The sequence below is a fragment of the Plecotus auritus genome (assembly GCF_963455305.1).
Source record: "Plecotus auritus genome assembly, chromosome: 6".
Taxonomy (NCBI): Eukaryota; Metazoa; Chordata; class Mammalia; order Chiroptera; family Vespertilionidae; genus Plecotus; species Plecotus auritus.
Window position 1 is genome coordinate 83,411,169 of NC_137773.1, and position 14,008 is coordinate 83,425,176.

The window sequence follows — 14,008 nt, forward strand, 5'->3', positions numbered from 1 at the left end:
ATTTCATGGAGTGGCAGGTGGGATGGGCATGGCATTTGTCATTTCATCCACAAAGCTTGTCTGAGCCCCACCGAGCTGCTCCATTCCAGGTAATCTCAGGATATAGAGGTGACCAGGATAGAGTCCCTGTCCTCACTGGATTCCGTAGGAACCAACCAGTCAGAACAATGTTAAAGCTAGGTCTCCTGATGTTGGGACTGGGTCATTCTCTGTGGGTGTGACCTGGGCACTGTGGGGTGTTGAGCAGCATCTCTGGCACCCACCCACTAGATGCCAGAGTACTGACAACCACAGATATTCTCAATGGTCCCTGGGAGCAGTCACCCTGGTGAAAACAGCTGTGCTGAAGCTGCCAGTATGGCCCTCGGTGATCTCAGCCGCTTTAGGGTCAGTACCTGCACTGAAAGCTGTCCCTCACTCTGGCTGGCTTGGCTCAGTGGATAGGGCATCAGCCTGCGGACTGGAGGGTCCCAGGTTCGATTCCAGCCAGGGGCACATGCCTGGGTTGTGGGCTCGATCCCCGGTGGGGGGTGTGCGGGAGGCAGCCAATTGATGATTCTCTCTCATCATTGATGTTTCTATTTCTCTCTTCTTCTCCCTTACTCTCTGAAATCAATAAAGAAATATATTTTTTAAAAAAGAAAGCTGTCCCTCTTTCCACCCCTCTCTTGCTTTAACACTCCCTGCGACATGACCCCTGTATAATAAATTACATCTTCTCAGTTCATTGTTCACTATCCTCTCTAGAACAGGAACTCTGCGAGGACAGGGATCCTCATCCACTCTCTTAGCTGGTATGTCCCCAGCACTCAGATGAGTGTCAGCTATGTAGTAGGTACTTAATAAACACTAGTTGGATAAAGGGTTGAACAAAGGCATGAGTGGATGAATAAATAAAGGGTTACAATGAAGGAAGGAAGGAGGGGAAGATTTCCTTTCTGCCTGTGTGGTGGATGGAAGATCAGGAAAACGGTTTATCCTAAATGGAGGGACCCACCATCCAGTTTGCCTGGGACCAAGAGGTTTCCTGGATTTCTAGTCTGAATGCTGAGACAGTGTTGGGCAAACTGAGATGGCTGGTCACCCTACCTAACTGCAATAACAACTACAACAGCAAGTGTGACAGCAAATAACTGTTATTGATTAGGCACTGTTCTAGCACTTTCCATATTAATTCATTCAATCCTCACAAACATCCTGATGTCGGGACTGCTAGTAGCAGCTGTTTGTCAGAGGTAAAGTGTTTTACCCAAGAAGCTAGGCAGAGAAGGGTGGGCCAGGACTGGAAGTGTGGCGGCATAGGGAGATACAAGGCATATCCTGGGACCTGGCCTTTTTGGGAGAGGTGCAGGAGGGTTCTGGAGAAAGTGAGGGAAGTGACACTAGAAGGAGGAGTCTAAGGAAGAATATTCTATGCAGGGGAATAGCACTGTTGATGGCCTTGGGCCCAAGGTCCCATCAAGCCAGGGCTTGCTTTGACATCCCTCACGGGGAGGAGTTGGACAGAAGCAGCTGCTGTGAGCCACTCTCTGGTTGGCTGCCTGAGTCAGGGTCTGAGAGGACCCTGGGGTCTCTGCAGAAAGTGAGGGGAAGTAGAGAAGGGGAGGAGGGAAGAAAGAAGGAGGAGGGGAAGGAAGAAGGGAGAGAGAGAGAGGAGAGGGAGCCGGAGATGTGAGGGAGGAGGAGAGAGAGGGAGTTCCCTGAGCCACTGGCTCCAGCTGCTGTGTCTTATGGGATGAAAGCTTAAAATAGCTCCTAGTTCAGGGAGCCTGGGAGCCAGAGAATCCAACTGACTGGCTCCTCTCCCTGGTAGGAGGAGGGGTGGCTGTGAGCTTTGGGTTTCTCAGGCTGAGGTGGGCGTACTGAGCAGGGACAGAGCAGGGACCCCAAACTCACGGGCCGGCGTCCCCGTGAGTTTGACATGCTTGCAGGTCCTTAATCCACAAAGCTGAACATTCCCAGCTATGAACATCCCTGTGTAACTCCCACCCCCACTCCAAGGTAACCACTAACCTGACTTTAACCTGTCAGTGGGCCTTGGTTGGGATTTCACACAAATGGAAGCAGCTACATCTCCTTCAGATCTGGTCCCTTTCTATCAGCATTGCTGGTAAGAATCACCGACAGGAGTGTGTGTGCTGCAGGGCTCCACCCTCAGCCCTCCCACCTCAAGCCTATGTGAACTTGGGTACTTTGCTGCACACCTCTGGCCCTCAGGCACCTCCTCTGGGGAGTGCAGCATCACCTCCCTTCCTGGGCAGTTGTGACACTTATGTGAGATACTGAAAAGACAAGCGGTTGGGTCCCTAGCTGCACAGATCCAACACACAAATATAATACATATACAATATATTCACACACATATGTACATATTTACAATGTATATACACAGATATATAAATATATAGCTGGCAATTGTCACAGTCAGGGAGCTGTGTTAGTAAGGATGTCCAAACAGAATCCATGGAATATGTGTGTGCATATACATGCATATATACATATATATAATACATATACACACCTGTATATAAGTATGTGTGTAATATACAATATGATACATGTATAATATATACACACATAAATATATACTTACATGTCTATAAGTGCTTATGTATACTATATATGTATATATAGCATATATTTATAACATATATATACATACAGTATATAAAAATGTCAGTATGTAGATACATGTTTATATGTATAATATACACATATATACCTATATACTATACACACATAAATATATAGGTGTGTATATACAGTATGTGTACATGTATAATATATACACATACACACAATATACAATATACACTGAGTGGCCAGATTATTCTGATCTCTGAACGCATAATAATCTGGCCACTCAGTGTATATCCTATATAATAAAAGGCAAATATGCAAATTGTCCCCTTGACCAGGAGTTCGACCAGCAGGCAGGCCAGCCAACGGCCCATGTCCCCTCCCCCTGGCCAGGCTGGCTGGACCCCACCCATGCACAAATTCATGCACCAGGCCTCTAATACACACACACACACACACACACACACACTGAGTGCCCAGATTATTATGTGTTCAGAGATCAGAATAATCTGGCCACTCAGTGTATATACAAACATATACACTATGTATATATGCACACATAAATATATGTATATATTCGCTATGTATACACATGTATACTCACTATTACACACATACATATATAGAGAGTTTTACATAAAGGTGTTGGCTCACCTGATGGTGCTGCCATCAGGTCAGAAATCTCCAGGGCCACAGCTGGAAACCCAGGGAAGAGCTGATGTTGCAGCTGGAGTCTCAGGCCTTTGAGGCAGAGTTCCCTCTTTCTAGGAAACTTCATTTTCTTCTTCCAAGACGTTCAACTGTTTGGATCAGGTCCACCCACATGTGTCTGTCACAACTTCCTTTACACAAAGTCCGCTGGTTTCCGTGTTAATCTCATCTGAAAAATAACTAGGGACCACATCTGGGATAAAGTTTGCAGCCATAGCGAACACTAAGATTAACCATCCCGAGGCATTTATGACACTTGCTTTATAGTCCCCCATGACCACTGTCAGCTAAACCGGCAGCTGTGTGAGCAGGTGACTTCTTCCTTGCCAGTACTGAGTGCCCAAAGTCTGGCAAGATGCTCAATAAGAAGCATTCCTGTTGAGCGAGTTCTGTAATTCGAACTGGAGCGGAGACCTGGACTCCGTCCATTATATGTAATAAAGAATTATGGCTTTATTATGGGGAGGGGGGGGGGGCCTTTTTTCAAGGGCGGGGCTCGAACCCGCCACCCCAGGCCCCGCGGGGTTTCCCTGGGTCCCAGCATCAGCGGGCTGGGGCGGCCGAGGACAGCCGAGGACGCGCGTGCGTGCGTCCGTGCGGGAGAGTCCATGGGGCTGGAGAGCAGGGGAGGCACGGGCGGCGTGGCGGGCGGGGCAGCGGGCGTGCGCCACCACCTCGCGCCGGGCTCCCCCTGCACGCGCGTGGCGAGTGGTTCGGTCCTGTTCCCGGCTCATTGTGTTCGTCTCACGCCGGCCCAAGATGGCGGCGGCGCTGGAGGCCCTGGTCCTGTGACCACAAAAAGGGAGCCGGGAGCTGGACGGGAGCGTGGCGGCGGCGGCGGCGGCGGCGGCGGCCGAGGCCCAGGCCGGGCCCCCTCTCCTCAGCCTCCCGCCCTCCCGCCCGCCCTCCTTTACACTCCCGCCCCGCCCCCGCTGGCGGCGCCCCGCCCCTCCCCCAACCGCCCGACTAGCATGGTGCGGCAGCCGCGCGCGCCGACATGGGGGAGAAGCTGGAGCTGAGGCTCAAGTCGCCCGTGGGGGCCGAGCCCGCTGTCTATCCGTGGCCGCTGCCGGTCTACGTGAGTACCACCCTTTCCTCTTCTTCTGCCGCCCCTTCTCCCAGACCCCCGCTCTCCGCGGAGCGCGCTGGGGGTCCACCGAGCAACGGAACGACTAGATTCCGTAAACATTCCTGGGGACCCTCCCTTCCTGCCTGAAGGGGGGTCTCCACGGCCAGACCCCGCGCCTCCGAAAGGCGCCCGAGCCAGGGCTGCGGTCGCCTGTGCGGGGCTGGGACCCCGATCATCCGGGCCAGGGAGGCTGGCGAACTTGCCTTCCCGTGTTTCATGTTCTGACATTCAGGGTTTCTTTTTTGCTTTCTTTTCTTTTTTCTTTTTCTTTTTGTAGTTTATTCTTGGAGCTGTCAGTGGGCTCCGCTTTATTTTTATGTTTGAGGGCATCTTTTCCTTCTCCCTCCCCCTAGTTGTTTTTTGTTTGTTTTGCTTTCGGCAGTTTGCCCCCCCTAATCTTGAGTGGCAGGACTGGCCAGACCAGAATAAGGCTTTCTGAACAGTAATCTAAACGGTGGGCTGGCCGGCCCCTTGGATATGAGGCTTTCTGTCCCCAATCTCGAGTGACCCTTGGAAAATGACAGGTCGAGCGGAAATTTACAAAGTTGTTCCCTGGGTGATTCTATAAATGCAGGGCGCGGGGTGGGCGCTTCGGCCTCTCGCCCTTGAGTGCGGTGTGGTGTGTGTCTGTGTCGGTGTCCCTGCGTCCACTCTCCGGCCGGGCAGTGTGCCGTCGTGAGGGAAAACGCAGCAGGCGCCATGGGCGGGCGTCTTTGGGGCGCCCTTTCGCGCGCCTGTCTTGAGGGGCGAGAGGGGGGGGGTGACAGGGGCGGGGCCTCCAGGGGACCCGGCGGGGAAACCCGTGCGCCCCGCCCCTCGCACACCCTGGGAGTGTGTCAGTTTTTGGAAACATCGCATCAGGGGCGGGGTTGGGACACTGGGACCGCCCGGGGGCTGGTGTCTGAGGTTTTTCCTGGTTTCCAGCCTGCCATGCGCATGAGCGCTTTGGAGTTTTGGTCATACCGAACCCGGAGGGTAAGGTCGAGTCCAGCTCTGGCTTTTCCGGTGTGTGTCCTGCGGGCAACTTGAGCAGTGGGCAGGGTGGGGAGCCCTCCAAAGCTAGAGAAAACAGAGTGCGAGTCCCTGTGGCTGTCCAGTGCATTGTTTAAAATTTAATTATCTTTAGTGGCATGTAGTATAATTCACTTTTTTTAGGGTACAGTTCTAGGGTTTTTTGACAGATCCATGGCAATCAGACTGCAAAACAAGCACGTCATTTCTCAGTGTCCCTTCTGCTGCCCTTTGCCACCAACCGTCCTCCACCTTCTGGCAATCACTAACCTCTCTCTCCCTACAGTTTTGGCTTTTCCAGAAAGTTAGGTCAATGGACTAAACAGCACAGAGCCTTTTGATTCTGGCTGCTTCTGCTCAGAAAAACATACCCGAGACTCATCCATGTTGTAGTGGGTCTAAAAAGTAACTCCTGCCTGGCTGGTGTGGCTCAGTGGTTGAGCATCGACCTATGAACCAGGAGGTCATGGTTCGATTCCTGGTCAGGGCATATGTCTGGGTTTCAGACTTGATCCCAGTGTGAGGCATGCAGGAGGCAGCAGATCAGTGATTCTCTCTCATCATTGATGTTTCTATCTCTCTCACTTCTCTCCCTTTCTCTCTGAAATGAATAAAAATATATTTTAAAATAATAATAAAAAAAAAAGTAACTCCTTTTTCTTGCTGTGTATCCCATTGATCCATAGGCTGCTGGTGGCAGGACACTTGGGATATTTCCAGTTTGGAGGGGATTACATATAAAGCTGCTCTAAACATCCTCAGATGCCCTGACCAGTTTGGCTCAGTGGATAGAGCGTCGGACTGCGGACTCAGGGGTCCCAGGTTCGATTCCGGTCAAGGGCATGTACCTTGGTTGCGGGCACATCCCTGATGGGGCGTGTGCAGGAGGCAGCTGATCAATGTTTCTCTCTCATCGATGTTTCTAGCTCTCTACCCTCTCCCTTCCTCTCTGTAAAAAATAAATAAAATATATTAAACATCCTCAGACAGGTTTTTATGTGAACTTGGGTTTCACTTCTCTTGGGAAATGCTTAGGAACAGGATGGGGGTCTGGTGGGCAGGGCTGTACTGAGTGTACAATGAACATTTGTGTACCTTACAAATTGGTATTTTTGAACATGGGAAGAATTAAAACCACTGTGACCCAGCACCCAGGCATTATATATTAAGGTGAAAATTTACCCAGAGACATTCATGTTGTTTCTATCACCTGCTTTTATTCGGGTGGAGTAAGGCCACAGGGATTTGTAAACCTTGTAAATAAGGCCTCCTGGGTTGGGACCTGGCTTTCTAGTGGCAGGTGTTTCTGAACTACAGAGCATCTTTCCGTTGCTGGCCCTGTCCTCACTTGGCAGGGGATGGGGGTGTGCTGCCCACCTGGCCTGGTGTGCCACCTCATGTCAGCAGGTCCCTTTCTGGTGTGGCTGTCCCACTGCCAGGCCAGTCCAGTGAAATTCTCAGCTAGCTGCCAGGGCTTGCAACAGCCTTCTTTGCAGTGACGTCTGTCAGTCTCCCATTTCCCCACTGAGGAATTTTGCTTTTCATGGGAAATGAGGGGGCAGTACTTATAGAGTTTATATTTTGTGATGACTCAATGATGACTACATGAAGAAAGTGGGCTACTTCAGAAGCTTCACTTTTTGGAAGGTCAGATTACTCATGTGACCACACAGTTGAAATGACTGAGCTTACTTGTTCACTGATTCATTTCTAGTGTTCCTGGAGGCCACAGAGGATAGTAGACAATGTTCTTATTCTCAAGAAACTTACAGATGAAGGAAGGTGAATGATATATAAACATAAAAGTTAGCAGAGCTATCGTAGCCCTGTATATAGGGTCAGCTGAGGTTCCAGAGGGGAGGAGGAGCTACCACTCTTGTCCTGGAGGAGGTGTGGGTGAATTCTCTGAGGAGGGGCATCTGTAGGAGGAAGTGCAAACAGCCACAAAGGCCACACTCAAAAGTGTCCAGCCTGGGAAACCAGCTTTTGTGCAATTGGCAAACATGAGGGGGAGACCCAGCACATTCTGTTCCTTCAGTGACTGAGTTTCAAATACCCACTTGCAGTTCACAGTGGCATAATTTCTAAAGCAGGATGGCCCTTCTTGGGTGGGAAACTAGGTCTCAGCTCAGAAGGGAGTAAATGGCATCTTGGATTGCTGGGTGGCAGGGCAAGAATATTAGAGAGGAGGATGTGCAGGGGTCCTTCACCTGGGTGACTTAATAAGTCTGTGGGTGGGGGAAGCAGCGTCAGTGTGACTGTCTCCACCCTCAGCTTCCTACCCAGAGCCCACTGTTCTCTGATGAGTGCCCTCTGAGTAGTCATGCCCTTAATTCTGGCAATGAGTAATAGCTGAGTGGGCCGGCCAAGTGAGCCAGCCATCCTGTGACTCAGAAGATATTTTCTGATCTGACCTCTGCCTGCGTGAATCCTACCTAATCCAAGTTCAGGGGGAAGGCAGATTAACCCTTCCATGGCTTTATGTTGTTGAAATAGCCTATGTAAAAGGGGAAGGGATGATCAAAAAAGTCTGGCGTTCCACATGTGGCTGTTAGTTTTCATACTCTAGTCCCTAAAATCCAAATGCCTACTGTGAACTCTGATCCTAATGAGTGGGAGCTGGAGGGAGTCAGGGGGGCCCCAGAAACTTTGGACATTCACTAGGGAGGAGGAGGAGGCAGAGCTACAGGGACCTGCCCACCCAGTCTCCCTGTGGGAACTCCATCCTCTTTTTCTTAAACTTTTTATTTTGAGATAATTGTGGATTCTTGTGCAGCCGTAAGAAATAATACAGAGACACCCCATGTTCTCTTTACCCAGTTTCCCTCAATGGTGACATCTTACACGACTAGAGAATAATATATAATTACTAGGGGCCCAGTGCATGAATTTGTGTACCTTGAAAGGAACTGTGGGCTGCGAGGCTGCAGTGGGCACAGGCGCGGGTCTTGGCCCATCCTCTGCACTCCCTCCTGGCCTCTCCTGCCACGACCCTGGCCCCCTGTCTGCCTGTAGCCCTGCTCCTGCCACTGCTGCTCCCACGGGCGGGCTGACTGACTGCGCTGGCCCTGCTTGCACCCGCTGACAGCACAGAGCTATTGGGGCTGGCGCCAGCAGCGAGTGTCAGCCCAGCCGTGGCTGCTGCCCCAATCACCCCTCAAGAGCAGGGGGACGTGAAGAAGCCCTGAGGGGCGATCAGCCGCCGCTTGCACCTGCCAATGGTGCCGAGCGATTGGGGCTAGCGCTGGGCGCTGGCAATGGGTGCGAGCAGTGGCTCTGGTGCCAGCAGCGGGTGCGAGTGGGGCCGGCACCAGCAACAGGTGCAAGCACCTGGCGGGACCGTGGCGCACGGGAGCAAAGAATTTTCAGTAACCACCAGAGGCTTGCCCTGATGACAGCGACTGGTGTCCCGCCTTGGTCTGGTGCCCCTGCTCACCTGCTCCACCATCCTGCCGTAGCTGATGCCTGCCATGTTCCACACTCTGCCACGTGCTGCCGATGCCCACCATAGAAACATCAATTTTCCATGCGCAACCCCTGGTGGTCAGCACACGTCATAGCGACCAGTTGTTCAATTGTTCCGCCATTCGGTCTATTTGCATATTAGGGTTTTATATATATAGATATTCATCTAATTCCAGAAGCCCTGTCCCTATCAGCAGTCACTCCCACACACCTCCCCAGCCCCTAGCAACCACTAACCCCATTCCCATCTTTGGACTTGCCTATTCTGGATATTTCACATAAATGGAGTCTGGCTTCTCTCAATGAACATCATGTTCAAGTTTTATCCATATAGCTAGTTCAGTGCTTCACTCCTTTTCCTGACTGTGTAATAACTCCCTATAAGGACAGGCCAAGTTGTGGGGTCTTGAGGCCCTGGTGAGGCATTCATTTAGCCTTCACTCTGGGGGTGGGGATGACCCCAGATGAACTGGTGTGGCACTAATAGTGACCACTTGCTGGAGGTAGAAATATTTGGAATTTTCAGGGGCACAGTGTGTCTTGGTTTTCCAGATCCAAGTTGAGTCTCTGCCCGCCACTTGGTGGCAGGGCCTCATGGGTGAGTTCTCCTGGTCAGAGGGGTCTCATCAGTCCTTGTGCTGTCTCTCTTCTCCTCATATCCTTGGCTTCAGGCTGCAGTGGTCTGTAGTAATAAATTATTTTCTCTGATGAGGACAAGAAAAGTTTGGGGGATAAAATTTTGGTCATCATGCCCCACTGTCCCACTGGTGTCACTTCTCGATAGCCACTTTATGAAGACCTCCATTATATAGTTGCTGGGCACTTGTAGAGGGACTTCTTTTTTTAAAATATATATTTTTATTGATTTCAGAGAGGAAGGGAGAGAGAGAGAGAGTTAGAAACATCAATGATGAGAGAGAATCATTGATCGGCTGCCTCCTGCACGCCCCATACCGGGGCATGTGCCCTGACAAGGAATCCAACTGTGACCTCCTGGTTCATAGGTCGACACTTAACCACCAAGCCACACCGGCCGGGCTAGAGGGACTTCTTTAGAGGCAGAGCACCTTAGACTATTACTGATGGGCTAGTTTTCTTGTTTGTTTAAATATATATGTATATATGTATATTTTTAATTGATTTCAGAGAGGGAGAGGGAGAGATATAGAAACATCAATTATAAGAGAGAACTATTTTTAAAAAATAGATTTTTATTGATTTCAGAGAGGAAGGGAGAGGGAGAGAGAGATAGAAACATCAATGATGAGAGAGAATCATTGATTGGCTACCTCCTGTACGTCTCCCACTGGGGATCAAGCCCGCAACCCGGGCATGTGCCCTTGACCAGAATCGAACCTGGGACCTTTCAGTCACAGGCCGACGCTCTATTCACTGAGCCAAACCAGCTAGGGTGAGAACTATTGATTGGCTGCCCCCTACGTGCCCCCAACCGGGAATCGAGCCCACAACTGCAACCTGGGCATGTGCCCTGACCAGGAATTAAACCGCTCAACCACTGAGCCACACCAACCAGGCTGATGGGCTAGTTTTTAAAAATATATATTTTATTGATTTTTTATGGAGAGGAAGGGAGAGGGAAAGAGAGTTAGAAACATCAATGAGAAACACCGATCATCTGCCTCCTGCACACTCCCTACTGGGGACGTGCCTGCGACAAAGGTACATGCCCTTGACCAGAATCACCTGGGACCCCTCAGTCCACAGGCTGATGCTCTTTCCACTGAGCCAAACCAGTTAGGGCTGATGGGCTAGTTTTTATTAAAGCAACTGAAGTTTTCTTGTTAAGACCAGAGCTTTGGTCTTAGCTCTTGTCCCCGGGGGCTATAGGTGGCACTTGTCCTCTAGTGGAGATCTAAGCCCCCTTTCCACATCTTTCCCGACCTTCGACCTTCGAAAGACCCAGAGCACAGGGCATTCCATGCCTGGTCCCAGCTCTGCAAGGACGCAGGCTCTCTATAGACTTCATGTTTAGGGTCAGACCTCAAAATGTTCCATCAGTTACAGAGGTGGAATGAGGTATGCGAGGTGACCCCTGGTGGGACTAGCACATGAGCCACGTTTAAAAAGTCAAAAGAAGCAGGTAAGATCAGTTTTCATAATGTATTTTATTTAACTATGACCAAAATACAAGCATTTCAACTGGTAATTAAAAAGTTAAGAACAACTTTTTTTGGTATGTATTCTGTGTCTTTGAAATTAGTGTGTGTTTTGCACTTAGAGCATTGCTTTATCTAGACCAGCCCATATCAAGTGCCTCCTAACCCTGTGGCTGCCATGGGGATGGCATATTTCTAGATCCCTCTTCCTCCCAACCACAGAGCTTAGCAGGATTGTGGGACTGTGTTTGCATAGTGGGTGCCACTATCCGAATGAGGTCTGGGGTCTAGCTGCACACTTGCTCAGTGGGGTGGGCGTTCATGAAAACCAGTGGTGCTAGGATGGTGTTGGTTTGGGGCTTCCTTGTCCCATGGAGTTGGGGGATATGGAGGCTGCAGGTCTGGTGGGTAGGGTGTGTATAGATGTTGCTCTGTCCTCCGGCCAGCCTGTTTGTCACCTGACTTATGCAAGTCAGAGTTGGCACTGAGCATCAGTGGCTGGGGCAGTGCGGCCCTGCAAGGAGAGGTGCCACAGGGGTGGCAGCAGGAGATGAGTCTTCCAACCTGGTAAGTCACTGCTGGCCATTCTCTCAGCTCTGTCTTTTGTCTGAGCAGAAGACATTCCCTAACAGTGGGAGGAAGGGCAGGTCAAAGCTGGACCAGCCCTGTGACAGTGCCAACTCAGCACCCTCCTTCCTGCAGAACAGCATTAGCCACCCTTTTTTGTCCCCTTATGTAATGTGACATTATTTTGGGGGCCACGTAAGCATAGTTTGTAAGACTAGTGAGCTCAAAAGCAGTGATTGGGTGGACTTGGACTTTTTCTGCAACTTCTGGGAGTGCGTTCACTGTGATTGAGACCTCTTGCCTCACTGTCCCTTCTCTCCTTGTGCTGCCCCCTGTCCCAGATGGCAGGCCCAGAGCCCTGGTATTCATTGCTGTGTGGACTTCGGCACTGTGAGCCTGGGAGTTCATCTCCATGGGGCAGATCTCTCCCTGGGTGGGTACGTGAGAGCAGAGTCTGGCAGCAGCACTGGGACAAACAGGAGGGTTTTCCAGCACAGACACGTTCCCACAGGGTCCAGTGCACAGATGAGAGAGCCATGAGCAGGGCTTATACGACCTGTCTGAGATCCATTTCTAGAAGCAGCACTGTTGGATTCAAACTCCATTCTGTCCTGCTCACAAACCTCCCTGCAGAAGGACCTCTCTTGGTTAATGCTCAAGTTTAAGTGTTGCCTTAAACTTGCTAACCATTTTTGAACGAGACACCTGCATTTTCCTCTTATCTCGAACCACACAAATCTGGCCACCCTCAGCCCATCTGACCTACCATCTTTGCCCCAGGCACCACATCAGCCAGGTTTCTTGAAGACCTGACCTCTAACTGCCCATTCTACGTCCCACCAGTACCTGCTCTCTGCCCATTCCTCCTCTGCTCCAGCCATTTGCCAGTTGTTTTTTTGCTCTTAATTTGTTTGGACATGTGGCTTCTGGGTTTGGGGTCCTGCATATTTTGAACTAGTTAATGTGCTATTATGATCAATACTTGAGTCGACCATATAAAGGATAAACCATAAACTACGCACTTTTGCTCCCACCTAAGCAGCAGAGTGCTTCAGGCCCAATTAATGCACTTAACCTAATCTGTAAGCCTGCCACCCAGTCCAACTCCAGGGGCACCTGTACACCAGGAAGTGGGGAGTGGGGTAGTGAAGAAAAGGGCAAGTGTGGGACAGGCACCTACTGGACCTGGTGCTGCCCTTCCCCCGCAGCCTTCGGTCACACCCTCTGGGACTGAGTTTTCTGGATGCCTGTTGACAGAGTGTAAGTGCACCATCTCCCGTCTCACTCCTCCAGCCAGACCTCTGCTCATCAAAACCCTGCCATTAAAACACCCAGAGAGCCCTAGCTAGTTTGGCTCCTATAGAGTGTTGGCCTGTGGACTAAAGCAGCGGTTGCCAACCTTTCGGTGGTCCGTGGACCATCGGTTGGCGACCACTGGACTAAAGGGTCCCAGTTTCAATTCCAGCCAAGGGCACATGCCTGGGTTGTGGGCTCAATCCCCCGCCCCTCGCCCCCAGTAGGGGCGGGCAGGAGGCAGCTAATCAATGATTCTCTCTCATCATTGATGTTTCTATCTCTCTATTCCTCTCCCTTCCTCTCTAAAATCAATAAAAATATAAAAAAACAAAACAAAAAATCACTCAGAGATGCCAAGATTGCAGGTTCGATCCCTGGTCAGGGCACATACAAGAATCAACCAATGAATACATAAATAAGTGGAACAACCGATCACTGTTTTTCTCTCTCTCTCCCTGCCTCTCTCTTTCTTTCTAAAACCAATAAATTAAAACAAACAAAAAAACAGCCAGAGAGACCACCTGTATGTGCCGTCACCTTGCCTTTAACATCTTGTCTCTTTTGTTCTCCATGTTTTAAAACTCTGTTCATACATCATATTCCCCATGTCTGTGTACAGCATCCATCTACCCCTGTGCTTGCCTCAGCTGGTCCCACTGTCCATGTAGCCCCCATGAGTGGGCCTCCTATGCAGTGGCTGCTCGTGGGATAGTCAGCAATGGCCTATCCTGAATCCACATGGTCTGTACTAGGGACCATTTTGTTTGACTTGCTTTGGCTTCAGGGACCATGTGTGATGGAAGTGACCTGGCACCCCCACCCCAGGGCACCAGAGTTGTGTGGAGCCACCAGAAAAGAAGGCAGCACCCTGAGAGATCAGAGATCAGGAACCCTCACTGCAGGACAATTCCTGCCCCCCTGCCTAGGTAGTCCGCTTGATTGTTTTGGGGGTATTTTCAGTCAGTTATCTTCACTTCCCCCTAGGAGAGAAAGGAGAATGTGTTTCCCACCTACCAGCTTTTGCTTCATCAGAAGGGAGTCCCTGAGAACTTGTTAGGAATGGAAGTTCTGGGCCTCCAGACCTACTAAATCTGCCACTTGAGGGGTGGGTCACAGGCATCTCTCCCAAGTC

At 50.5% G+C, this 14,008-nt stretch overlaps 1 protein-coding gene across 5 annotated transcripts in view; it reads left to right on the plus strand.

Annotated features, from left to right (window-relative positions):
• The first annotated feature begins 4,047 nt into the window (after window positions 1-4,047).
• Window positions 4,048-14,008, plus strand: part of DOT1L (DOT1 like histone lysine methyltransferase) — a 65,658-nt gene continuing 55,697 nt past the window's right edge. For all 5 annotated transcript variants that reach the window (XM_080673023.1, XM_080673024.1, XM_080673021.1 and 2 more), the window contains exon 1: window positions 4,048-4,369. In XM_080673023.1, the coding sequence (XP_080529149.1) occupies window positions 4,289-4,369 (81 nt within the window). In that variant the 5' untranslated portion in view covers window positions 4,048-4,288. The remainder of the gene's footprint in view (window positions 4,370-14,008) is intronic.